The 26455-nt window shown below is 49.5% G+C and overlaps 11 protein-coding genes across 11 annotated transcripts; 6 read left to right on the forward strand and 5 right to left on the reverse strand.

Moving 5' to 3' along the window:
- Positions 1-1777: 1777 nt before the first annotated feature.
- On the reverse strand, positions 1778-2320 carry N7519_011178 (hydroxyisourate hydrolase; the record flags this gene model as incomplete). The annotated part of the gene is made up of 1 exon (XM_057297951.1): positions 1778-2320. The coding sequence occupies one exon, from the start codon at positions 2318-2320 to the stop codon at positions 1778-1780; it is 543 nt and encodes a 180-aa protein (XP_057145833.1).
- Positions 2321-2824: 504 nt separating this feature from the next.
- Positions 2825-3914, forward strand: N7519_011179 (ArsA family ATPase; the record flags this gene model as incomplete). The annotated part of the gene is made up of 3 exons (XM_057297952.1): positions 2825-2933; positions 2983-3215; positions 3282-3914. The coding sequence occupies 3 exons, from the start codon at positions 2825-2827 to the stop codon at positions 3912-3914; spliced, it is 975 nt and encodes a 324-aa protein (XP_057145834.1).
- A 1346-nt stretch (positions 3915-5260) lies between these two features.
- Positions 5261-5781, forward strand: N7519_011180 (uncharacterized protein; the record flags this gene model as incomplete). Its single annotated transcript, XM_057297953.1, has 2 exons — positions 5261-5377; positions 5443-5781. The coding sequence occupies 2 exons, from the start codon at positions 5261-5263 to the stop codon at positions 5779-5781; spliced, it is 456 nt and encodes a 151-aa protein (XP_057145835.1).
- Positions 5782-6943: 1162 nt separating this feature from the next.
- On the reverse strand, positions 6944-8368 carry N7519_011181 (eukaryotic translation initiation factor 3 subunit E; the record flags this gene model as incomplete). The annotated part of the gene is made up of 2 exons (XM_057297954.1): positions 6944-7157; positions 7224-8368. The coding sequence occupies 2 exons, from the start codon at positions 8366-8368 to the stop codon at positions 6944-6946; spliced, it is 1359 nt and encodes a 452-aa protein (XP_057145836.1).
- A 261-nt stretch (positions 8369-8629) lies between these two features.
- N7519_011182 (mitochondrial 54S ribosomal protein mL49) lies at positions 8630-9440 on the forward strand (the record flags this gene model as incomplete). Its single annotated transcript, XM_057297955.1, has 3 exons — positions 8630-8783; positions 8972-9353; positions 9416-9440. The coding sequence occupies 3 exons, from the start codon at positions 8630-8632 to the stop codon at positions 9438-9440; spliced, it is 561 nt and encodes a 186-aa protein (XP_057145837.1).
- A 1053-nt stretch (positions 9441-10493) lies between these two features.
- On the reverse strand, positions 10494-13404 carry N7519_011183 (putative ARID/BRIGHT domain protein (SWI1); the record flags this gene model as incomplete). The annotated part of the gene is made up of 2 exons (XM_057297956.1): positions 10494-12955; positions 13014-13404. 2 exons carry the CDS (start codon positions 13402-13404, stop codon positions 10494-10496), a joined length of 2853 nt encoding a protein of 950 aa, XP_057145838.1.
- Positions 13405-15831: 2427 nt separating this feature from the next.
- On the forward strand, positions 15832-17534 carry rpt3 (proteasome regulatory particle base subunit RPT3). Its single transcript, XM_057297957.1, has 6 exons — positions 15832-16025; positions 16081-16122; positions 16186-16284; positions 16352-16638; positions 16690-17353; positions 17412-17534. The coding sequence occupies exons 1-6, from the start codon at positions 15868-15870 to the stop codon at positions 17428-17430; spliced, it is 1269 nt and encodes a 422-aa protein (XP_057145839.1). The 5' UTR covers positions 15832-15867; the 3' UTR covers positions 17431-17534.
- Positions 17535-18618: 1084 nt separating this feature from the next.
- N7519_011185 (uncharacterized protein) lies at positions 18619-19977 on the forward strand (the record flags this gene model as incomplete). The annotated part of the gene is made up of 4 exons (XM_057297958.1): positions 18619-18720; positions 18771-18921; positions 18979-19634; positions 19696-19977. The coding sequence occupies 4 exons, from the start codon at positions 18619-18621 to the stop codon at positions 19975-19977; spliced, it is 1191 nt and encodes a 396-aa protein (XP_057145840.1).
- A 1104-nt stretch (positions 19978-21081) lies between these two features.
- On the forward strand, positions 21082-23653 carry fcpA (protein-serine/threonine phosphatase; the record flags this gene model as incomplete). Its single annotated transcript, XM_057297959.1, has 3 exons — positions 21082-21329; positions 21385-21471; positions 21535-23653. 3 exons carry the CDS (start codon positions 21082-21084, stop codon positions 23651-23653), a joined length of 2454 nt encoding a protein of 817 aa, XP_057145841.1.
- A 388-nt stretch (positions 23654-24041) lies between these two features.
- N7519_011187 (uncharacterized protein) lies at positions 24042-24767 on the reverse strand (the record flags this gene model as incomplete). Its single annotated transcript, XM_057297960.1, has 3 exons — positions 24042-24142; positions 24205-24479; positions 24607-24767. The coding sequence occupies 3 exons, from the start codon at positions 24765-24767 to the stop codon at positions 24042-24044; spliced, it is 537 nt and encodes a 178-aa protein (XP_057145842.1).
- A 566-nt stretch (positions 24768-25333) lies between these two features.
- On the reverse strand, positions 25334-26442 carry N7519_011188 (arginase; the record flags this gene model as incomplete). Its single annotated transcript, XM_057297961.1, has 3 exons — positions 25334-25643; positions 25719-26302; positions 26356-26442. 3 exons carry the CDS (start codon positions 26440-26442, stop codon positions 25340-25342), a joined length of 975 nt encoding a protein of 324 aa, XP_057145843.1. The 3' UTR covers positions 25334-25339.
- Positions 26443-26455: the final 13 nt, after the last annotated feature.

Genomic DNA, 26455 nt, shown 5'->3' on the forward strand with positions numbered 1-26455 from the left:
TGTCTTTTCACCGAATCAGGTTCGGTCTTGGTTTCCACTGGAGACATTTGTACAATATTCGGATACTGCTATTGGTGCATACATATGTACATGTATTCTTCTATCCTCTATTTATCCATACATATCTACGTTGTCCTTATTCTATCCGAATGAGGTATTACCTGGCCCCCATCTCAGACATTCTACAAGATAAAGAAACCCTTACCTAGGACCTTGACTATAAGGTGGAGAATTGAATAGGTCAATTTTAGTTTGTCAGTTTGGAGAGCGGAGTCAATCTGGTCCAACGGTGATTCACTGGCTGAAAAGGACAGAAAATGTTCAATAACAAAAGGTGCAAGGACAAGAGCACAAAAGAGTCGATGCTTGCATCTTTGATACGGGGGGGTTTCCAAGGTTGGTCATCCCATCCAGGTCTACGGGTATTATATTCATTATGTCACGGTGACGACAGAAATCTCTCCCGCTGTGGATCATATGGATCTTTTAGCCAATCAAAGAACATAATTTCCCAGTGCCAAGGCGAGGGATTTCACCTAACCCGAAGAATGCGGTGAAAATGATGACGCAATCGATGGCACGCGAGGGTCTATCTTGCCACTGGAATTCAAGATATCTTGATCTTCAGATATGTACAGAGCAGATATGTATGTGTAGTTATACATATGTACATGTTGACATATTCATATATGCCAAATGGGAGACAGGGAAGGACTCTATACCTAGGTATGTATCGTATCTGACCAAGGTCTGTATGTGTAAATTTGTACGACCGTTACCTCTCGGCCAGGGTAATTATTAATCAGCGACAGAGTACCTACTCCGTACATGTATCCATACGTGTAGATGGGTTCGGACGCGTACATGTATGCATACGGAGTACTCCGTATACTGTATGCTGTACAAGCTCGAGATCGCGTCCGGCACTTCGTATTTAAGTACGATAGTACTCCGTATTGCCCCTGATCTTAATGCAAAAGGCCAACTGCCATGTGGAAGGAGAGTTTTATACTCCGTAGACTAGCACGGAGTAATAATTTGGTATTGACGAACTACTATTAGTACTAGTGTCTCGAGAACGTGCAGTCGATCTTATACATCGTACAGAGTAATTAACCTTAATTTGAACGTCAATGCGACAATAACAAGGCGTGTTCTAGCCCAAAGTAGCCGGGCGATTTCGTCGGTTTGAGGGCAGGGCCGTTGTGGAGAGCTACTTCCCCACAGTCTTGGTATCCTTTAACCCTGATTTTGTACGTATTGTGCATCAACTTGTCAATTCTTAAGAACCTCGAAAGCTCAAATGTCTTTCGAGGGAACGAATTCATATCGAATGTAGATATCCCCGGCATTAGGTGAAACATTCGACTACATTAACTCTATCTTGATGACTTACTCCGCGGTGTAATTGATGGAAGATAGAAAGAGCAAGGTTTGACAAGACCTTCAGTGTATCCACAGTTATCTACGGTGGTTGTAGTAGTCTGTGCGCTGCTTCTCTTTCCAAGAACGAGTAAGCTGTAGATACTAATCAGTAGGAGGCTGTTATCCTCACCGGCCCAGGTAGGCAGGCTCATACCCGCCTACATATATCTAGAAAAGCAAATATTTTAGACAACTGAGCAATGAAAACCATAGCCAAGATTCATGCTTAAGAAACAGCACCTTTCCAATAGAGATAGTCCATTGACATCTATCCATCAAGCCCTAGCAAGATTGAAATATTTACACAATATCCAGCTCATCCTCAAAAGGAATCCCTTATACCGCCACAGCTTCACGAACCACGGTAAGTCGAGTAGTTCCAAGGACCCAGGAGAACAGGAACATGATAGTGGCGCCAGCCCTCCTGACCCTCGCGGCCACGTCCCTTGACAGTGAACTTAACCTCAACCTCTGGCCAGAAGCTCTCAATACCCTGGGTATCGTACCAGGGGCCGACGTCAAAGCACACAGACCAGTTGGTCATGCTGTCTGCAGCAGGAAGAGCAGCCAAGATAGCAGGGACCGATGGCGAGCCTGTGTTGACTGGTGTCCAGTTGGCGACGCGGCCGTCGGCGTTCGTGATTGCGCGGAACGAGGTGCCGCTGAGGACGGTTGGCGTGTTGGAGAGGAGGGTCAGGGTCACTGGTAGATCGGCTGCGGGTGTCCCTGATAAAGTGTTGAGGCAATGGCAGGTGATGGGATCGCGGGTTGCCATGGTTGGTTTCTTGATTGGGTCTGAGTCTTTGGTGTGCGGGGTAGGGGAGATTTGTTGCTGATAAAGTGCGAGGCGGTCGTTGGTGCGACCAGGTTGTTGATTATTTTGAAGGGAGTCCATTCATTCAAAGGGAAATATAGAAGATAGGGAAAGAAGAAAGAAAAAAGGGGGAGAAAAGAAGAATATACTGGGAGGAGAGATCTATAACTATTCCTATCCAAGATTCATCGGAGGATACCGATGGCTGCGGAGAGTGCCATGCAGCTGTCAATTGGGATCCATCTTGCACATGAATGTTGTATAGCTTCTCCGATTCTTCTTTTCGTGATTATCTGTAGTAAATAGAATTATCTCTGTCAACTTCACTCTGATTGTTCTGTTCGAGAACGATCTCTAAATGCCATAGAATTTGCAGTTAGTAGAAGAATATGGGTAACTATGACCCTAGGTATATTGCAACGCTAATTGGGTGTTATAATTACCTAGGTATAAAAAAGAACCAGAGAAAAAGTTGCAAGGGGATGTTGTGAAAGTCTTGTCTTCCGGAAAGTTCGATGTTGCGGGGCAAGTGAACTTCCCAACTTCGCAACATTTACGGAGTACAACTTCAACAAATCATACACAATGTCCTCCGCCGTGGTACATGGCGACGATCTCGACATGGAGCCTACGCTCCAGTCGGTCCTCAACCAAAACACTCTCCGCTGGATCTTCGTCGGAGGAAAAAGGAGGTGTGGGTAAGACCACCACCTCCTGCTCGCTGGCCATCCAGTTGGCCAAAGTCCGCAAATCCGTTCTGCTTATTTCGACCGATCCCGCACACAACCTGAGCGACGCCTTCGGTCAGAAGTTCGGAAAGGAGGCCCGCTTGATCGATGGCTACTCAAACCTGAGCGCGATGGAGATCGACCCCAATGGGAGCATCCAGGATCTGCTTGCCACCGGAGATGGTCAGGGTGAAGATCCCATGGCGGGATTGGGCATGGGAAACATGATGCAGGATCTTGCGTTCAGCGTAAGTGCTTATGCCGCTGTCGCGCCCTTATACTCTACGTGTCAATCTAACTCTTGGTGATTCCAGATTCCCGGTGTTGACGAAGCTATGTCCTTCGCCGAAGTCCTGAAGCAGGTCAAGTCCCTCTCCTACGAAGTCATCGTGTTCGATACCGCGCCGACCGGCCACACCCTTCGATTCCTCCAATTCCCTACCGTGCTCGAGAAAGCGCTAGCCAAGCTCTCCCAGCTTTCCACCCAGTTCGGTCCGATGCTCAACTCAATTCTGGGCGCTCGTGGCGGTCTACCTGGCGGTCAGAATATGGATGAGTTGCTACAGAAGATGGAGTCATTGCGGGAGACGATTAGTGAGGTCAACACGCAATTCAAGAACCCAGACATGACCACCTTTGTGTGTGTATGCATTGCAGAGTTCTTGTCACTCTACGAGACGGAACGTATGATCCAAGAATTGACCAGCTACAACATCGACACCCACTCAATCGTTGTCAACCAGCTTCTGTTCCCCAAAGAAGCAAGCGACTGCGAACAGTGCACTGCCCGGAGAAAGATGCAGAAGAAGTACCTTGATCAGATCGAGGAGCTCTATGAGGATTTCAATGTGGTCCGCATGCCAATGCTTGTTGAGGAAGTGCGCGGGAAGGAGAAGTTGGAGAAGTTCAGTGAGATGTTGGTGACCCCATATGTGCCTCCGCAGTAAAGGCGATGTCGATGCGAGATATTTTGTTTTCGCTCATGTCGGACGAATTATGAAAAGACTAGAGAATATTACATGAAGCGTTAGCCTTGTGGACTAAGATTGGTTTGAACCCCATGTAGAGCATCCAGGCTAACGGACATGAATGCGTCCATTCATATTTTATCACACCCTGACTAACCTCTGTGATGAACCTCTTGGATCACATCTCGGTCGATCGGAGATACAACGCACACTAATCCTTGGCCAAATGATATTGGACCCGACTGATATATCTCCTTGAAAGAGGGCCTCCAATCATTCCCGCACATAAACTCGTCTCCATCTGGTATATGTTTCGACCACATATACAATATGATCTTGGCAAATTCAGAATTCAAGCCCTTAGAGCGAGACCATGCCCTAAAAGCGAGAGCTGCAGATGTCCTCGCTGCAGCTCAGTTGCCCCCGCAATCCCAAGGCCACAATCCGTGGTGCCACGACACCACCGCATCAAGAGCCAATTTGGCGCTGCATAGGTTTGGGAATCTGCGGTGAGAGAAACGGCGACGTCAGAACTCATTTCCTTCCGCTTCCAAATATTCCTACAGGTGCACTGTCCACTCTTTTTTAGGAGAATTCTCCAATTCCATGCGCCCTGGGATTGATTCGAGGCCGATGCTCCTCCATGCAAGCCTCACTTTCATCCAAGACCGGGTCCTCGGTAGTAGGAAATGGTAAAGTGGGCAGACTATGATCCCGTTTCATTTCGGCGGTCAGGAGCTCCAATTTGATATACATCAAAGGAAAAAAGAAGGGTTGAATCTCGTTGGCTGATAAAGTGAGGCGGATGGTTCTCTTGTCCTCCGGCCCCCGAACGTTCCGACATGAACTCTCCTCTCGAAGGCGAGGGCACAGGATCTGGGCCGTTTCTGGTGGTTTCCCGCTACTCCCCCTTTCTTCTTGCTGTCTTCCGTGGAGACTCGCTCGAGAGTTCCCGCATTCGTGGGTAGCCGGTTGGTTTCATTTGCCTGTGTGCAGTCGACCTTGTGGATCGTGCTGTGGAAGGGGGATGCGCGGTCCCCTCTGCCGTTGACCTGTTGTGAGACCATATTCTCCGAAGGATCGGGACTGGAGATTAGTGCATTCCCGATTGAGATTTGCCTTATTCGTCTCCATCTCTGGTGGGACTTTTATTTGATGAACCAGGGTACCAACCCACCTATTTATACCCATGCCTCGTCCTTCAGAGCTGTGCCAAAAGTCCCACAAAGAGCTTCCAGGCACGGACCGTTTGTGTCGGTGTCGACTGACATCAGACCCTAGCTCTTCCTTCGCCTCGCCTCGACGCCTCACCTCTTAGGCTTACGATGTCTCCCGTCCAGCAATACTGGCTTCCCGGGTACGGGCTGTCCCGACATATTGTCCTCGGCCATATCCAGTACTTCCTTGGACCAAGTGCAACAGTTAGACCCTACAGCTACCAAGTATGTCTTGCAATTGCTTCCACTACGCCCTCTATATAACCCATGCTAACCAGATATAATTGTAGGGACGCGAAGGGTACCTCATCAACGGTGTGCCACTCACGCGGGTTTGTTCCCCCATCTTTATTAAACATGAATTGAAGCCGGAGAAAGAGAAAGAGAACCAAACGTTACACATCACTAACTGCTCCGGACAGGAACAAATTGATGATCTCGCGGTAATGTCCCGAGAGTACGAGAAGCAGGAAGCTACTCGCATGGCCCACAACAGCAGCGGCGTCTCAACTTCTAGCTCCAGCAGCGACAACTCGGTAACCCAGTCTGAGCCGTACATCAATGAAATCATCCCTATTAGTCAACCCGGAGCACGCAGGCGTGAACCAGACTCGCGAGGCGGTCGTTGAGGCCTATTTGTTTCCTTGCTTCTATCCATTGGACTCGGTGCTTCCTTTCCAGCCCTTGGATCCGTCCTGGGATTCCGTCGGCCAGCAACATTACGAGGAAGGACTTTCCTGTATAGTCGCCTGATACTGCTCCCTTTGGCCGTTTTTTCTTGAAACTACGTTCTTCGTGCCCCGGAGTATCTCGTGGATTGCAGAGACATTGGCCACATGGATATCCAAGCCTGACTCCGTTGCCCAGGTGGAATCCTTGGATTACAAAAGCCCACCCGGACGAACCAGGGGAAAGAAAAGAACAGCAGTCCTGGGATGGAAGTGGCTCTTGTGGGCAATAGCGGTAGCCCTGTTTTGAGCTGATAGGAACGTGTGCCTTTTGTCTCATTCTGATATACCCTTCTCTCTTATTTCTCGTGGTGTTGAATGCCTGTTGGTGTGTTATAATGCCATCTGATTTTGTTATAAAATCTTGGTTTAGATGTTGGCCTAGATCAAATTATAAGCTGGACTGATCTTTTAGGACTTGGGAGGAAATAAGGCGAGGGGATTTAACCACGTAGAGGCTATGCTGGAAGAGGCAGCCTTATGCTACTACGCCAAACGGAATCGATATGTCCAAGCTGATTATGATAGTTAGGAGATACCATTATAACCGAGTATAATCCTAGCTTAAGAACAAGTATAGGTTGGAATAAGGGGTATTGTCAAAAAGACATCATCTTTCACTCATCTCTATAGACCATTCGTAACAGCATAGATAAATCAGACCCTAAGATCAAAGAGTCTACAACATCATATCTCCATCTCTCATCTTTTTTCCCCTTCCAAAGATCAGGGGCGCCATGATTCTCTGGCTGCTTTTGGGGACCCCCTCCAAACCTCCATCAGAAATGGCCAATACATAAAGAGGTCAAGCAAAATATCCGACACGGGAAGTGAAAATATGGGGAGAGAGTGTGCATAAGAACTGCAAGACTAAAGAGGTAAAGAAATAAGTGTGGACCCCCAAAAAAAACGCCAGCCGGATGCCACTCTGCATGGAGTCCCCAAACAACCGTGTTGTGACATACACGGGGAGATCACTAAAAAATGGGGGGGTAGGCAGAAACAAGTTGGAAATCACATAACAGAGAAAAGTTCAGTTTTCAACATCAAGGTCATGGTGTTTTTATTTTGCAACAGCCGAGCTCAAGACTTGTGTGCGGAAGAAGGCACCCTTGGTCTTCTCGATGACTTGCTGGTAAACCGACTGAGGGGGGTGGTTCATGATAACAGTGCCCTCCTTGTAATCGATCTTGGCGTCAACCCGGGTGTCGCGAATAAGGTTGACAATCCACTTCTCACCCTCATCCTGGTTCAGACCGAGGCGAGCGGACAGGTCCCTAGTAAAAAAAGAACAACCGTTAGTCTGTTGTTCATTGCAATTTCCAAATATAAACAAAACTTACTTGATATCAATACGCTGGTGGATCTTGCAGTAGCTCTCGGAGATGAGATGACGGGCAGCGTCGACGAAAGCGTCGGCGGCCGACACAAGGAAGAAATCGCTGCGCAGCACATCCTCTGCCTCACCGAGCTTCTTCTGTGCTTCCTCGAAATCGAAATCGACGTAAAGGGCCTTGACAAAGTCGGTGACGGGGTCGGTGTACTCGTAGTCCTCCTGGCGCACAACGCGGATCAGATCCTTCAATTGCTTCTGGTAGACACCGGAGTGCTTGTGGGGGCGGCTGCGGTTGGTGATGACAGCGGCGGCGAGGTACCGCAAAACCCAAGGGCAGCTGGTCTGGATGGTGTTGATGTAGGCGGGGGAGAAGAAGAGGTCGGTGAGGACGTCGCGAGCGGGGTCGTGGTTGAAGAAGGGGAACAGCGACCAGTGAATGAGCCAAGAGCGGTTGGTGAGCTGACCCATGGGGTTGTTGAACAGACGAGTCTCAATTGAGTCCTTGACCTTCTGAACCTCCTCCATCGCACCCTCCCAGTTGGTGGTCAAGATCTCTGATGCGAGCTTACCCCATGTGGCGGCGGCAACCTTGTCGTTGTCGGTGGACAGAACACGGAACTGGTAAAGCAGCTCAGCGGCATTTCCGTAGCTGCCGCAGCTGTACTGGAACCGTCCGTAGTCGTGGAGAGAGTTGACCATCTCGTTGGTGACACCGTGCTGCTCCTCGAGGAACCGCAAGTTGGCGGCCTTGTCGCTTCGCAGGTTGCCCACGACCTCCTCATCCTGCAACAATTCGGTAATCTTCTCACTCTGATCCTGGTAGTGCTGTAGCTTGGCCAGAACCTCCTCGCGCTTCTTCACAAACTCGTCGGGAATGGTGTCGGAATTGTTGATCTCCTGCCACAGGTTGGCGACGTAGTCGGTCATGTTGGTGTGCTTCAGGAGCTCGTACTTCGCCCGGGTGATTTCCTTGTCCTCCTCATCGCCGGTAGCGCTGAATTCGAGCAGGGGGAAGACCAAGTGACGGTCGAGGTAGGGGATGAGTCGGGGCAGCAAATCATGCTGGGATGCGATATCCTCGGCGGTCTTGGGCGTGTGAGCAGCAGCGCCGCTGAGCAAGGTCTCAGCGGTAGGGGGGGCGTTGTCTGCCATATTGGATCTCAAAAGATGGCAGGAGGGGGCTAAAGGTCTAGAGGGGGATAACAAAGGCCAACCGCGATCAATGGAGAATTTGCAGATTGTGCGGGCGTCGGTGGCCCTAAACCCTTTTTGGAAGTGGGTGTTGGAAAAGCGGTGGCAGAAAATCTGAGCAGAGGAGCATCAGATGTCGCTCTCTGATCTCACCAGTCTTTGCCTTGATATTCCCATTTTCTCCAACCAGGACCTTTCTCTTGGTCCTCTAGAACGTGAGAAATGCCGTCTCTTCTACACTCGGGCCCGTCCTCGGCTATGCGAAAGCAGGTAACGGCCATTTCTCTTCGCGTCAACTCTACACAGTCCGTGGCTTCCGTTCAGAGATGTAGTTCATTTTCCACATTATGTCCTCAGGCAAAATTGCAAGCTTCACGTAAGTTACCTCTCGTCCAATTCTATATTGGTCTCCTGATCTCTTGTGAACTACAAGAGCAAAGCCGAACCCTCGGGTCTTGCACTATCTTGTAACCAACGGACAAGAAAGAGAAAGGAAAAACATGCATCTATGCTGTGTTGGTTTCGTCTCGGAGCAAAGAGCGCATAGCTAACCCTATTTCTCAGATCGTCCTCAATTCTCTCACCCTACTCTCCCTACCCGCCAAAGCCGTACCTTCCTCGCTCATCTCGGTCGTCAAGCGCAAGCCCTGAAACAACAATCTACCCCATCGGCGACCTCATCCCCATCCAAATCAGACAAGAAACCCAATCCCCCCCTGCAGCTCACCAACCTTCCCTATTTCGTCCGTCGCACTGCCTCCAACCAATTGCCTGTCTACGTCGTCACAAAGGCCGGCGGCACCAAGCAACTCACCAAGCTCCAGAAGACCGAGGGCGATCTGGACGCGCTCCGCAACGACCTGGCTTCTGCCTGGGAGTTGTTGACGGAAATAAGCCTAACCCTGACGTTACTCTTAACCGACTCACTGGCCACATCATTGTCAAGGTATGCTGTCTTCTACAGTGCAATTGATTATCATGCAACGGAAATTGATATCTTTCATACAGGGCTGGCGCAAACCCGAGATTGTGAACTTCCTCCAGGAGCGGAGATTCTAATTGTTTTTCTTCTCTAATATCTCAATCTTATCCCATACGCCTGCGATTGAAGAGCTCATCGGAACCATTCGAATGACCCCAAGATTCACCCCAAAAGCATCATCATACCCCTATTGCGAGGGGTATGCTAGAACATACTTATCGGAGAGAGCAAAAATCACATCACGTCGAAAACAAGGGAGAAAGAAAGAAACGAACGCTCACGGTGGTCCCTGATGTGGATGGGTCATATCTATTTCCTTGATCTCTCTCCCCCTTCTCTCGGTGCATACCTTAATCTCGTTGCGGGTTGTTTTCCTTCCCCTTCTTTTCCTCTTTCTTTGGTGTTTGTGTCTTATCTTTCCGGTCGTGTCTTCTGGCGTCCACCTGCTTTTTGCGTTCTTGTTTCCTTGCTTCTCTCTCTACCTGTAACACTTCCAATCTGTACATTTTCGACGACTCGATGGGTGCTAGTGCTTTGATATTGAATGACCACATGGCATTTCCATTTAGGAAATCATCCAGGAAACCTGTAGGTGCGCAGTATATATGGTCCTGTCTGTTGGAAAGTGTAGGTCACTGGCAGACCTGTTTCAAGACCTCTAGATTCCAATTACTTCGCCATGCGGACGGAACTGAGAGGGCTTTCTTGCCCTCTTGTATTTCTGTTAGATGCTTGGATGTGGCCGAGTCCAAGTCCTAGTCTGTGGTAAGCCATTAATTTGATATTTACGACTCTAAATGGAAGCAAAGGAAAATTGGTCATGATGCAAGTATCTCTCGATTTGCATCGAGGGTATTTTGAGCATTGTACACCTAAGCAGAACAGAACGCTATCTCACGAGAACAAAAAGTAAAATCCCCATCACCCACCAGCGCCCAAAAGTTAAGAATAGAAAGACTGACAGTCGAACATGAGTACAAATGACATGAGAGAAAATCAAGATTGTCGTATATGCTAAGTGGAAGAGGATCCGATTCCCCCGAGGCGGGACTTGTACGAAACCAACTTGTCACCAGCGCAATTGAAAGTTCATGCAGACATCATTTACTCCGCCAACCGAGCATATGTGAGGAGCTGGCGAACAACACCACCGTCGATGTTGGGGAGGAGCAGTGCACCTAGCAGGCTTTCTTTTCTGGGAAGGATTCCGGACGGGATGTTGAGAGGGGAGGTGTTGTCGACTTGCTTTGATTTTTCGGCGAGTCGGCGTAGAATCCCTAGTCCTCGATTGACAATCGAACTGAAGGCATACGCATCGGCTTCGGCCTGACTTCTTTGTCGCATGTTGATCTGCGGGATGCGTTCTGTGCACAGTGCGCAGGAAAGTCGCAGGAGATGGACGGCGAACCCGTCGACTGACTCGAGCCATGCTTTGGCAAGAGGGCCATCGGCGAATGTGGTGAGAACATCAGCTGACAAAAGACCTTGCATCAGGAACACTTTGCGTGCATCCACGACGGCCATGGGCTTTTTGTCGGGGACACAGGAGATGGCAAGGCCAAACGCGCGTGTTAATAACTCCGGTTGCGGTGGTGCAGACCCATCGCCAGAGAATATGGCTTTGAAGTAAGTTCGGTTCGGGTCATCTCTTGCCAACATTTTGGCAAGCCCATCAACAGCAGCTGGGGTGTATCGATCAACCGAAGAGTTAAATGCAGTGAACATCACTTTCCCGGAGGGTGATGTGGGTTCAGGTTCGGGCGAGAACGCCAAAAGGAAAATCAACAGATTCAGCGCCTCGTCCTTGCCGGGGATTTGAACCACATGCGCCAAGTTACTCAGCAAGATCACAGCATCCTTCATAAAGTCCAACGTGTTGTGGCTTGTCCGCAAGAACATCTTGCGAGTGCCCATGTAACGAAAGACGGCGGAAAACAGCTGAGCGACAGGAGGGATACCAAGAGGTAGGAAGTTCGTCTCGCTGAACGAGAAATTGCGCAGGATGGTGGTAATACAGATGAGTCGATCGACGGCCCGGTCTAGTTCGTACTCGATACTTCCAAATTCGGGAACATCTGCAAGCGATGTGTTCTCAGACTGGCAGTCACGTGTGACTTCATCATAGGAACGTAGGACCATAGTATCCGACTCTTCCACAGTGTGTTGTGCTAGAAGATCGGCCTGGTCTTCAGCACAGTCGATCAGGCTCTCTACCAAGTCATCACAATTCTCCAATGATATCTGAACGGATGGTTCACCAGAAAGTGTGGTGAGTGTATCCAAAGCAACCCGGATCTCGGCATAGATGCCGGACTTGAGCGCCATCGTCAGCGCGTGAATATCAACAACTCCTAGTTCTGCAAAGCCTGGCACGTCTGGCTTTAGCCTCGAGATATCATCGCCAATCTGGTACATCTCATCAACGGCGATAGGCCCGTGAAAACGACTTCCTGCCAGAACCATAGGTTTAAAGGTTTCCTCAATGGGTCGTTTTACTAGTTGCTCTTGCTTTTGTTCTTGTTGTACTGGCTGCTGTGGGCCCGGAACAGGCGTGACGCCCTTTGCAGATTGCGGGGAAGGAGCTGCGAACTGTCCGGTAGCGGGCTCAGTAGGTGGGACCGGTGGTTGCGACGCCCTTGAGATGCTTGGCCGATGCCCGGCCTGAGCTGGCCTGCTTTGGCTTCGCGCGTGTGTCGGCGTGGCGAACCCATTCACTGGGTTCCCTGGGGCATTATTATGAACTGGCATGTTATTCTGGGGGGACTGCGCCATTCCCTGAGCTTGCTCAAATCCTGGATTAGGCTTCACTGAAGGAGACTGGAATTGACCAGGCGGCCGCGGTATCCCGCCTTGTTGCTGCTGTTGATGTTGCTGCTGCTGCATCTGATCCGCCATTTGTTTTTGCTGTGAGCTGATGAAAGCTTGTTCGTAAGGAGCCAGGTTCCTGGAGTGCTGAGCTTGAATCTCCTGGGCAGCCATGGGGTATTGCATCTGGGGGAATTGCAGCTGATGTGCAACTGCTGGCCACATATTCGTCGCTGTGACCTTTTTTGATCCTCCCATCTTCATCACCGTGGCGTAGAGCTGAACAAGGTGGATCGGACGACCACACACAATAGGATTCTGGTCCAACGGAAGATTCTGGCTTGTCATGAATTTGTGCAATGAGCGCAAGAATGCTTCTGGGTTATTGGGTTTCGGCATGTTCGACTGCATGTTCGGTGGCATTTGTCTCATGCCTCCCATGGGCTGAGGATTGCCCATGGGGTTCATGCCTCCTGGAACTGGGCGACCAGGCATTGCAGGATTGGGATTCATCCGTGTTTGTTGCATGGCAGCCAGCCGCTGTTGTTGATTCGCTAAAGCTTGATGGTAGCCCTGTTGCATGCCACTAAACTGCGGCGCCTGCATCGAGGGCTGAGGGGCTCCCGAGGTCATTCCACCAAACTGCTGCGCCTGCATGAAGTTGGCGTTCTGGGGCGTATTCACGCGACTGCCATCCGACTGTGATGGAGACATATGGGGTCCAGGGTGCGGGCCAGCGGGCGAGAAGGGGCTCGGAGACGCTGTGCCCATGCGAGCGCTTTGTTGATCAAATTCCTGCATGATGGGCGACTGCGTTACATTCGGAGACGCTCCTTGCTGGAGATGCTGGTACGGAGTTGGGTGTTGCGGGAATTGCGGAGTGCCATTGGCCGGTCCTTGATAACCTGGAAATGGCTGGTGGGGGGGTCTGGGATCGCGACCCCGTCACGCCGCCGGGTGCTGGCCTTGGGGACATGGGCATGCCATCTTCTGGCCGGGCTCGCTTGGATGGAATCACTTGGTTTGGATTGTGGAAGCCTGGCGAAGCGTTCCGCGGCACCCCATTGTTGAACATGCGCTGAAATTGGGATGGATCCTGGGGGGCGGGGGAGCCATGAAGGAAAGCAGTAGAGGGATCTATAGTGGGTGGATGGAAGGCGCCATTATCCTGGCCAGGAATATTCGAGGCGTCGGCAAGCCAGGCATTCATGTCGAGCGGTTTTGCCAACCCATCTACCTAGGACGGAGTCAGCACGCGAACATTGGCTCATGCATTATTAACAATGTGCAAAATACGCCATATAGGAATCAAGGAAGTATAGGATTTAGTCCAATGATGGACGATCAGGTGGACGCGTCGGAGGCGAGATGTTTGGAGTCGCGCGCAGACCCGGTCGCGACACGATCAAAGAGAAGGTGGGGAGGGAAGGCACAAGGGGAATATTGGAGATAATATGGGGGGGAAAGGAGGGGAGGGAATGAGGTACATACCGATAAGGCTGGAGTGACTTAAATTCCGCTTTTTATACGGATGACTGAGGCCTCCCGGAATTGGCAGATGGGGGATATGAAGGGGATAGAGGTTGGCCAGGTGTGGTCACGTGGAGTTGAAACCTAAGGCAACAAACCACGGATAAGGACGGAGTCAAAGGCGTTTAAAGATGATATGGATGGGGGGAAGGGTAAGAAGCTGGGGTAGGCTAAAAATGTTAGCAAATCACAAGGAAGTTCAGTCTTGATCTTTTGAAAGAGCCAAGATATTATAATAATGGAAGCTCCTCCAGAAACCACGGACAAATGACGGTTACAGGAGGGACATAACATTTGAAGGGAAAAGGGGGGGTGCGTGGCCACAACCAAATAATATCAATACATGTAATAAAATAAGAGTAGAACGGTAAGGAAAAAAAATAATAGCAAACGAAACGAAACAATAACCAAATAGAACTTACCAATTCACGAGATCCGTTCAGTTAGGGATGAAAGGGGAAGTGGAGAGAGAAAGAAGGGGAAAAATTACTGACTCAGAGCTTTCGTAAAACCTTGGAATCACCTCACCTGTTCTGGTTACTTGTGTTACTGGGTAATTTTCTTTTAGAGTCGCTTTCTTTTTTTTCGGTCTTCTCCTCGTCTTTTTCGTTAGTCTTCTCTCTGTTTTTTTTTTCAGTTTCCTTTTTCCCCCCTTGTGTTGGTTTGGATTTCTCATTGGTGTTGTTATCTCGTTCAGATCGGGTGTTGCCAGCCTCAACCTGCATATGAAAGAGACTGGCCACGCATAGGGCACACATAGGGGGGAATAATGGGAAAATTAAGGAAACAGAGGCAATATGGAAATCTCTTTCTGAGGGAAAATTCCCATAAAACCCCCATCTTCCCCTCAGACTTTGTAAGTTCATCTAAACGATGATCCATTCCAACGGTCTCCCGAGTCAGGTTAGATCATATACTCCAACCCCGATATGGTCATGTTAGCAGCCACCCAGTGATAAATTCCAAAGGGGAGAATTGGTTTGAAAAAGGGAGTCTTTCCAGACTGAAATATGGGGGGAAGGGGAAAAAGAAATAATGGGAGGGAAATAAAAATAAAAACAGAACTAGAGCCGTCACGGTGGCCACCTGGGCAGGTGGTTCTCCTTATATAAAGCTCAGGCTAGCGTCTGATCATCTTCTCGATACGCGCCCAATCCCCGGAAGTCACCAAAAATTCGAGGGCCAACAACTAAAAGAGTGGATTTGGATTGACCTGGGTTTCCTCGTGAACCCGGTGCAAGGATCCGACTCGATCCGCATGGGAAATCATGACGGCTTTGGTGCCTGTCCCACCTACCGTGTCCCGGCCTACTCCACCGCTAGAGATGATTGGATCGACTTTTCTTCATTTCCCTTTTGTAGGGCTTTGGCAAGCTTGAGGTCATGGCTAACTCCAATGGTAAGCATGCTCGTGTCTCAAAGGCCTTTGCGCACGGTGGTCCAATATGATATTCTCCTGGGTTGAACCTGATCAGGTGTCCAAGTTGACATGCTTGTGCATCTATATATCACTGGATGAAACAAATAGCCTAGGCAAATGAGCCTAAAAGCCTTCTAAGAGGCTCGTCATTGGCTCCAAGGCTACATATTCCACAGCCGCCGCTAGCGTCAGACCATAGATTTGGATGATACACTCAAGACAGGATTAGTGTATACTTGACACCTAGTAAGATACAAGGAGAATGATGGTCAGAACTATCAAGTCTCTCGGATGTTCTTTGTAATTTATCTTGTTCCTGGTGAGACTACTGCATTGCAAGTGGACGGGGCGCCTAATTTGGTAGTGTTACCGTATCGCCAATTGCAACAATCTTTTTTGAACATTGGAATGATGCAAGTAAGCTACATATACACTATAATGTAGAAAATAACCATCTTATGATATATTTTACATGGCCATAAACACATTCCAAGGTTGGAACTAAGTCTACAACTGGGCTGTTGGCAAGGCCAATGGCTGACATCACGTGATCGATAAGCTTCCCGGGCTCATAGCATCGAAAGCTCCAGATGGCTGAACTCCGAGCCCTTCACACAGCGCGTCATTCACCAACCATCTCCAAAGCACATCACATTTTCTTTCATTTCCCGCTGATACATATATTACCCTTTCTCATCTTGCTTGCTACCCAAAGTATTCATCATGGGAGACGTTGCCGTGGAGAACCCGGCGAACAACGTCACGCCTCTTACCAAGCCAGGTGCGCTTGACGCCCTCGCCAACTTGGATTCCCTTGATGGCACAGGGGCTGATGGAAATGATGAATATGCTACCCTCAAGAGGCTACAGAGACATCTCGAGTATGTCTGACCGTATTTGTTGGATGGAGTGATCTGTACTGACGTCTGAACACAGGTATATCCAACTGCAGGAAGAATACATCAAGGATGAGCAGAGGTATGCATATTGGATTCTGTCATTTAATATTTGCATCAGTGACTAATTACTCGTTCGATGCAGGAGCTTGAAGCGGGAACTAGTCCGGGCACAAGAAGAGATCAAGCGCATACAGAGTGTGCCATTGGTCATCGGACAGTTTATGGAGGCAATCGATCAAAAGTATGCTATGCATTTCTGCGTCTGGGCCTCTGGGCGAGATGATCATTTTGCTAACTAGTATCTCTAGTACCGGCATTGTGCAAAGCTCGACCGGTTCTAATTACGTCGTCCGTATCCTCTCCACTCTCGACCGCGAGAAGCTGAAGCCCTCATCCTCGGTCGCCCTTCACCGCCACTCCAATGCCCTTGTCGATATTCTTCCTCCCGAGGCTGACTCCTCGATTGCGATGCTGGGTGAGAATGAGAAGCCCGATGTGACGTATGCAGATGTTGGTGGCTTGGATATGCAGAAACAGGAGATTCGGGAGGCCGTCGAGTTGCCTTTGACGCATTTCGAACTCTACAAGCAAATCGGTGGGTAGTAATGGATCCATTGCGGCTAATGGCGACGCTAACAGTTTGTAGGTATTGACCCTCCCCGTGGTGTCTTGCTCTATGGGCCCCCGGGAACCGGAAAGACCATGCTGGTGAAAGCCGTGGCCAATAGCACAACCGCCAGCTTCATCCGTGTCAACGGATCAGAGTTTGTACAGAAGTACCTAGGAGAGGGACCTCGCATGGTCCGTGACGTGTTCCGGATGGCTCGTGAGAACTCCCCGGCCATTATCTTCATTGACGAAATCGATGCGATCGCCACGAAGCGTTTCGATGCCCAGACTGGTGCCGATCGTGAAGTCCAGCGTATTCTGTTGGAGTTGCTGAACCAGATGGACGGTTTCGAACAAACCAGCAACGTCAAGGTCATCATGGCCACCAACCGAGCCGACACCCTGGACCCGGCTTTGCTGCGTCCTGGTCGTCTGGACCGAAAAATCGAGTTCCCGAACCTGCGTGACCGACGTGAGCGCCGATTGATCTTCACAACCATTGCAGCAAGGATGTCACTGTCCCCAGAAGTGGACCTCGATGCCCTGATCGTGCGCAACGATCCATTGTCTGGTGCTGTCATTGCTGCTATCATGCAGGAGGCCGGTCTGCGGGCTGTCCGCAAGAACCGTTACAATATTATCCAATCGGATCTTGAGGATGCTTATGCTGTCCAGGTCAAGACTGGACAGGATGATGACCGGTACGTTCCTTGTTTGCTCTTTGTGTTTTTTTCTATATCACTAACTGATTTCTTGCAGTCCTGACTTCTACCGGTAAATTCTTGAGTTTCTCGGGAACGTGGGTATGAATGACAAGAGCTTGGTCTCCCTCACCAGTTGTATTATCAATAATATGCAGGCGCCATGTGTCACAATTGTTTGTTGGTCCTATGATATCCGTTCAACGTTTAGATTGTAGATGTACATTGTAGATTGGTTGGCAGCATCCTATCCGTAGACAGTTTTAAGTACATTTAAATATGTTTTCCGTCACTTTTCTCTGAAATAGCCGATATGGTATCAATGATATATCATATAACTAGTATCGGTTTTAGATGCGGATGACTCGGGAAAAGAGTCGAGATATATATATATCCATTCGATCCGGGAGCAACTACTTTTCTTTTCTTTATCTATATGTACGTCCTGGGTTATGTTTTAATAATATATCCACAAAGCGGCGGCTTAACAGTTCAATATCGTATTTACCTACTTGTTCCAAGTAACTATTTATGAGGCTGGAATATACTTAAAAGTCATAAAGTTCATTCAAGTCAAGCGAACCACACCGAGGCCCATTCTAGACGATGTACCCCGTATGCAGCGTGGTACTCACTTGTTGAAGTCAAGGCAGCCTTTGAGCATCTGAACCTTGAAAGGGCACGCGATCCCTTGAAAAGCGCCAAGCGGAGTATTTTCTGGAGAGTTGCGGCCTCTGGGCTACACATGCTTAAAAAGTCTACAATGATACTCCGTGCACATCAAAAACTTTATGGAGTACCACAACAGGGCAGGATTACCTTCCTGTAAAACAATAATAGCATCATCAGCGTAGCCTTTTGCCACATCATCTATCGTGCAGCTGCCAGGTACGCCGGGAGGGGTGTCTTCCGACCAGGTCCGACCACGCCCAGGCACCAGCCCAAAGTGCTTTCCCCCTGCTCTCCAAGCTTGTACGGAGAATAGTATGGAGGAGTCATAGTAAGCCAGTGAGTAAAATGGCCCGAGAAACAAGAAATATCCTAATGTCCTTTGTATACGTCAGGAACTGGAATGTCCCGGGTAGGCAACCCATGTCATGAGTCCATCGCCAAAAGGGGTTAGTGTGACCCTCCCGCTTCCGTCATCGTCTTCTCCAGCCTCCACTTCCCCATCTACTGCCCTTATCTCCTCTCTCCTTCTCACATCCGAGTCGTTCTCTTTTTTGCATCCAACATCTACAACTTTCTTTTTTTCGTATTGAATGATGAAGTCGTTCACTCTCCTGACGGCTTCGGCGCTGTTGGGCAGCGCTGCCGCCGAGGTTCACAGACTGAAGCTCAACAAGGTCCCTCTGGCCGAGCAACTGGTATGATCATCGCTATCGGCCCAAGGATACCCGAAACTAATAGATTGAAGAACACACACAACATCGATGCTCATGTGCACAACCTGGGCCAGAAGTACATGGGAATTCGTCCCGAGAAGCACCAGGACTTGTTCCGCGACACTTCCTTTAATCCTGCTGCTGGCCATGATGTGCTGGTTGACAACTTCCTGAATGCTCAGTGTAAGATGCCACCTCAGAGAAACTTCAGCCTCTGAGGAATGACACTGACCTTTCCAGACTTCTCCGAGATCTCCATCGGTACCCCTCCCCAGACCTTCAAGGTTGTCCTTGATACCGGTAGCTCCAACCTGTGGGTCCCTTCTTCGCAGTGCAGCTCTATCGCCTGCTTCCTTCACAGCAAGTATGACTCGTCTTCTTCGAGCACCTATGAGAAGAATGGCACCGAGTTCGAGATTCGCTATGGATCTGGCAGCCTGAGCGGCTTCGTGTCTAGGGACACCCTTCAGATTGGTGACCTGAAGGTCAAGGGACAGGACTTTGCGGAAGCTACCAATGAGCCTGGTCTGGCTTTTGCCTTCGGTCGCTTCGATGGTATTCTTGGCCTTGGCTATGATACCATCTCTGTGAACAAGATGGTCCCTCCCTTCTACCACATGATCAACCAGAAGCTCGTTGATGAGCCTGTGTTCGCTTTCTACCTTGGCGATGCCAACAAGGATGGCGATGACTCCGTGGCTACTTTCGGTGGCATCGACGAAAGCCACTACACTGGCGAGCTCATCAAGATCCCTCTCCGTCGCAAGGCATACTGGGAGGTCGAGCTCAACTCCATTGCCCTTGGTGACAATGTTGCTGAACTTGAGAACACCGGTGTCATTCTGGACACTGGTACTTCCCCTCATTGCCCTGCCCTCCACCATGGCCGAGCTTCTGTAAGTTGATATTTCGCCTGTCTTTGTAACCCTCTTTACTGACTTATTCCACAGAAACAAGGAGATCGGTGCCACTAAGGGCTTCACTGGTCAGTACAGTGTCGAGTGTGACAAGCGGGACTCGCTGCCCGACCTCACCTTCACCCTGGGCGGCCACAAGTTCACCATTGGTCCCTACGACTACGTCCTGGAGGTCCAGGGCTCTTGCATCAGCAGCTTCATGGGCATGGACTTCCCCGAGCCTGTGGGTCCCCTGGCTATTTTGGGTGATGCCTTCCTGCGCCGCTGGTACAGTGTCTATGATGTCGGTAACAACGCCGTCGGTCTGGCCAAGGCCAAATAAATCCCCCTAATGCTCGATGGCCAGGTGAGCTGTGAATATCAAAGTACTAGTTGACACCAAGAGATTGCTTCGTATATACATGGGGCTCATGGGTTGAACGTATGCTTTCATAGCGCACTTCATTTGCCTATTGCTAGGTAGCATGTTGATCAGGGTTTTTGTTTTTGCTGGCACAGCCCCATCACGAGGCCTGTTGTTCACTGGTATTGCAAATTGATATCTTTATTGGTTATGATCTACCTATTGCATTTGTCCTTTCTATTGAATAAGTCTTCCCTCATAGAGGCCTCGATATGCAGAGCTATATCCCTCGGCAAATTCCACACGGTAAGAACTTGAGTGGCAATTGGCTGGAGCTTATGCTGGTTAAGGTGCAGGTAAGCATTAACAGTTAAGTTTCTAATACATACAGTCAGAGAAAGCGAGTGGGATGTTACTATTAGCATTCAAGAGTAAAACTTTACCTGATCAAGCCATTATACCTAGGTATCGGACCACATCATTCATAAAAGATAAGATACTTGAACTGAAGTAAATCGCATGTCAATCAGTAAGAGTAGATACCGGTTTTCAAGTACCGGTATGACATAAGCGGAAGTAGCTCTCAACCTGGATCGAGTGAGTCCCCGCACAACTTCAATGAGCTTCCCTTTTCTTTGATCGCAGCCCGCATTCCTCTTTCAACATTTTCCACCTCCTCAAATCCAAGTGAATTATTCCGCCTGGTGTGTGGCTTACCACTGGACTCCGCGCCAGGTTGTGCTAGGCGCACAGTTTTCTTTTCCCATCCGCGCCTTGGAGTGGCGATTCCCATTGCGCTGCCTAAATCACCACTCACATCTACTTATTCCACCGATTTAGCTTGGACCACTGAGTCATAGGCTTCGTTACTACCAAAAACCCCGATATTATCCAGCTCTACACGCGTTGCGTGTCGGTGATGGCTACGTAGCCGGAGTCGCACGCGATCACTCCATTCGACCCACAGTCCTTGACGCGCGCGCTGTCAACAAACCAAGGGCACAGAATATCTTTTGAGAGAGTGTCAGGACAGGAACTGAGAGTTAGTACATTACATCGCCTGGGGGCGAACGAAGAGCAACGATGCTTCTCCGTCTGCCCACCAGCCTACATTACCCGATCACCGTGACGTCGCTGCTCAAACAGCCTGGTGACACGGTTGAAAAGAATGAGGCTTTGTTTTGGTATGTCTATCAGACTGCCGTCACCGAGGGTGATGGACTGGGGAATACTGTCGAGGTGATGCGTAGATACCCGACTAGATTTGAAGCGACTGTTGATGGAGAGATCATTGAATGGCATATCCAAAAGGGAGATGTTATTGATGAACCGTGAGCATATCGATCGTTATCTTTTATTGTCGAACGTTGTCTAATTCTTTGCTAGGGTCAATGTCGTCGAAATCAATGAGCCTTGCGCGCACGAGGTCCAGTTTGGAGGACTTTGCGCCGAGTGCGGGAAGGACATGACTGAGTATGTATAAGCCTTTCAGCGGAAAGGAAATTGAGCTTTTCTAACTGCCCGTCTCATGAACAGGTCTACGTACAACACCGAAGTCACAGATGCTATGCGTGCTCCAATATCCATGGCTCATGACAACGTCACACTTACGGTCAGCGAGCTGGTAGCAACTCGGGTTGAAGAAGATGCGAAGCGCCGGCTACTTGCATCGAGGCGTTTGACTCTGGTGGTGGATCTTGATCAAACTATTATCCATGCCACTGTTGATCCAACAGTAGGGAATGGAAGAGAAGACAAACAAAATCCAAACCACGAAGCTGTGCGGGATGTGCGACAATTTCAATTGATTGACGATGGACCTGGGATGCGTGGATGCTGGTACTACATCAAGCTGCGGCCCGGACTGGAGGAATTCCTGCAAAATGTGGCGGAGATTTATGAGTTGCACATCTACACCATGGGTACCCGTGCTTATGCCCAACATATTGTTGATATCATTGATCCTACCCGCAAGCTCTTCGGAGACCGAATTCTTAGTCGTGACGAGAGCGGAAGTTTGACGGTCAAGGACCTGCAACGGCTGTTCCCAGTGGACACAAAGATGGTGGTGATCATTGATGATCGTGGTGACATCTGGCGGTGGAGTCCCAATCTGATTAAGGTCTCGCCTTATGACTTCTTCGTCGGAATTGGTGACATCAATTCTAGTTTCCTCCCAAAGAAGGAAGATATTGGAGCGAACAAGCCTCAGATCGAAGCAAAGGCACCGGAGAAGACCAAAGAACACCACGTCAATGGCAAAACACAAGAGGGGACCGAGATCTCAGCATTAGAACAGCTGGTGACCATGGGAGGTGGAGACAGCCCAAGGCTCCTACAGGAACAGACTGATGCACAAGAAGAGACAATATTGCATCAGGTGGAGGACCGACCTTTGTTGCAAAAGCAAAAGGAATTGGAGGCTGAGGATAATATCGCTGAAGCCAGTGAGGCATCGTCTGGCGCCGAAGAAGCCCATGAATCTGCGAAACATCGACACCACCTACTCGAGGATCACGATCAAGAACTCTTCCAGCTGCAGAACCGACTCGAGCAAGTACATCTTCAGTTCTATGATGAATATGACAAGAGACGGACTCTCGCTCTTGGCGGTCGGGTGGCAGCTCTAAGGGGTGAGAAAGTTCACTCGAGAGACAAAGACGTGGATCTCAAATTGGTCCCCGATGTCAAGGATATCATGCCGCAGATTAAGCGGCGTATCCTCGGAGGGGTAGTGTTGGTATTTTCAGGTGTGCTTCCTTTGGGAATAGACTTCCAGAATGCAGACATCTCCCTGTGGGCGAAGAGCTTTGGTGTGACGATCTCGTCAAGGGTAAATGCCCGCACAACTCATCTTGTGGCTGGGCGCAATCGCACCGCCAAAGTGAGAGAAGCCACTCGCTATCCCAACGTCAAGATTGTGACGACACAATGGCTTGTCGACTCGTTGGTTCAGTGGAGACATGTAGACGAAGAACCGTATCTCCTCCCGCTTCACCCAGACGACCGAGGCGACCCCCTGACCCCAAGTGAACTCGAACTTGAGACCTCCATGCTCTCATCCACAGACGAGGATATGACAGGGTCGCAATGGACACAAGAAGATGACGCCGAAGATATCTTCAAGGCATCCGGTCTGGACGAGACATCGCCGGTCGGGTATGATGCCGATGAACAAGCCGCTGTGCATGATGAACTTAAGGACTTCCTGGGTAGCGATGACGAAAGTGAAAGCGACACCGAGTCCTTATTAGACGAACCATCCACAGGAGGCAAGAAGCGTAAACGCAACGAAGAAACCGAAAGCGGCACTGATGAAGAAGAGTCTGGAGATGACGACGGAGACGACCATGACAAACAAGGCTCCCGGCTCTCCCAACGCATCAAACGCTCTTACGAGCGCAACACCAAGCTGCGAGAAATCACATCTGCTCCTGCCCCTGGCAGTGACCAGGTTTCCCCAGACCTTCCAAAAACACCAGCTGTGGAGGGAGTGTCTGACTCCGAAACAGCGGGAACCAGCAGCGGTGCCAAGGCTGAGTATCCTGACCCAGATGACGACGATGACGAGCTGGAACGGGAGATGCTTGCTGCATTCGAAGGCGGAGGGTATGACTCTCAGGTAGAGGCAGAAACTGCCGCTGAGAATGGATAGAGCACTCCATTGGTTTTTTGTCTTCTCGTTTCAGGTTCTCTTTGTGTCTCTGCCGTGTCATAACCGGGGTGTGTGCGGTTGCAATGTGCTCTTGGCATAGCGACGGCGTTTATTAGGTCTATTTGACTTTGTTTTCTTTCTTGTCTGTAGTTCCCAGGAAGTTGTGTATCTGTGAGAATCTCTATGTACAATTCAGTTTCATATACTATCCATGAACCACTTGGGATTCTGTCTACATCAAGGTGATCTATGTGTCTAGGTTGAAATAACTCATTTATATCCATTCCGATATAGCCAAGTTTCACGAACAGTACATTTCCAAAAACAACAACGCTATATCGCTTATTCAACGCCAGAAATGCAAAAGATGGTATCACAAAACATCAAATCAATAAACATCCCGATTAACCTGCCACGACATGATCATCATCCAAAGATAGAAAATCGTATTAACAAGCTCAAGCGCAAAGGCAGTTTTCCAGCAATTGCCTATAAAACCAGTCAGTCACCGACATATAACAGTGGGAAAGACATAGAAGACAAAAACTCACAAATAGTACTCTGCGTCAACCAAGCCAAGGTATTAATATTATTCCCCCAGGCCTTATTATCCTCCACATAGATCCGGCAATTATCATTCACGTTCGCGACAACCCCATACAGCTGCAGCGAAGTCTCAATCAGACCTGTCAGCCACAGCACAAGGAGAATAAAGCTGCCGATGATGATAATCCCCGGTAAGAGGAAGTGCCGCGATGCAAGGACCATAATTAGGAATATGAAGCATACCCCGAGTGCGCTGCACACGACCATGTAAGGGAAGAGCCTGGATATTGTTAGTATACATCGTATATCGTATAAGAAGGCTGACATGTAAGAATGTGGGGTGTAGATTCCAATGCTGTAAGAATGCTTCCCCACCACATAGTATACATATAGATATAGTCACTTACCATGGTGTTCCGAGATGCATTTGTGTTTGCACAACTATGAACCAGGAGAATATCCCCAGACATGTTGCCGAGCACGATAGGACGACCATAATCCAGATGTTGAGTTGGAGCTCGGGCCAGTGGTAGCGACGGCGCGCTTCGGGGCGCTTGCGGACTGCCATTTGATTGTGTGTGGGATGTGGAATGGAGGTTTCTCGAGGTGTGTTGGGTTGTGTTGGATTGTGATGGCTTGCGATGGGTGGAGCTTGCGATTGCGGAGTGGGTTGTGTGCTTTATACTGGTCTTGTATACTGCCCGACGCAGGCTTCGATGCCCTATTGTTGCAGGCTTGGGATGCGATGGCCAGATCGTGAGTCAAGTGATTCAGTTCTGAGAGGATTGGTAGAATCGTATGGATGTCTCTGGTGAGGCGTGACTAGGACAGCGCATTGGGCGCCCTTGAGGGAGGTGCGACGTGGATATTTACAATTGCGCATGAATCAGCTAAATGAGAGAAAAAGGCCAAGATATTCAGAGTAAAGAAAGAAGAAAAATTAAAGAAACAAAATAAAAAAAACAAAAGGCCGGGGAGGGGAAAAGTAGGAAATTGGGGTGGCAGGGGATTTAGTGGCTTTCGATTTGATCGACTTTCGACATTTGAATACTTCAATGCTTTCCAATTTTTGTACTGAATAACTCAAGTCTCATTTAACTGTTTTAACACATCTATCTTTTACACCATTCATCGAATCTTTTATAGAAGAGTGTCGCCCAATGCACTACGCACCAACGAACACCCCGCTCGAATGGTCTCCGAAGCGCCCTTGGTCTCCAGGCTGGGGTTCACCTCGACCAAGTCCATCGCAACCAGATTTCCCGTCTCATGCACAGCTTCACAGATGAAGTCTCCCTCACGCAGTGTCAGTCCACCACGGACTGGTGTACCGGTACTAGGTGCCCACTGAGGATCCAGCGCATCGACATCGAAGGACAAGTGAATGGGAGTATCGTTACCGATGTGAGCGAGAGCCATTTCAACAACGCGACCGATACCATGACTAGCAGAGGACAGAGAGGTTAGCAACGAAGGTCACACCACCACCGCAACCAGGGAAAATCGAACGAGAACATACCGGTCGATATCGTGCATACTGAAAGCCTTGATACCATTCTCACGCAAGAGCTTCTTCTCCCCACGATCGACATCACGCAACCCGATATAGACGAGCTTCTGCGTGCTCACGATGTGCTCATCCTGCATCCAACCAAAGATATCCTTCTTCTCCTCCCGGGCCAGCCGGGTCAGGAATGCCATCGGCATACCGTGGATGTTCCCGCTGTCGCTTGTTTCGGGGATATTGATATCGGCGTGGGCGTCGACCCAGATGACGGCCATTTCGCGGCCCAGACGCTCGCGGATTGCCTTTGCTGTGCCGGAGACGGTGCCGATGGCGATGGAGTGGTCGCCGCCGAGAGTGAGTACGAACTTTCCTTCCTTGGCGTAGTCGTAGACCTGTGAGCTGAGCTTCTCAGTCACGGCGCTGACGGCTCGTGGCTTCTTCATGCCTCGATGGTCGGGGTCTTCGGCGGGGATGTCCTTCTCGTAGTAGTGGACTATGTCGTCGTGGTGGACGTCGTAGTCGAGATCCTCGCTGAGTTGGGTTAGGAGTCCTGACTCGATGAGGGCCATTGGGGCCGCTTCGACGCCCATTTTGCACTGTTGGTGGGGGTTAGTATGATCCATGATCTATAGCTTCTGCACTGTCTTACCTGGCCGCCATTGAAACCAACGGCAACGACGCCGAGCTGGTTAGGGTGTGAGAGGAACCGCGAAGTGATGGTTGAAGGTTGGGTCATTGTGTAGGATGTA

This window comes from Penicillium mononematosum, assembly GCF_028829835.1.
Source record: "Penicillium mononematosum strain IBT 11891 chromosome Unknown utg000005l:1.0-9366267.0:1.0-9372171.0, whole genome shotgun sequence".
Classification (NCBI taxonomy): Eukaryota; Fungi; Ascomycota; class Eurotiomycetes; order Eurotiales; family Aspergillaceae; genus Penicillium; species Penicillium mononematosum.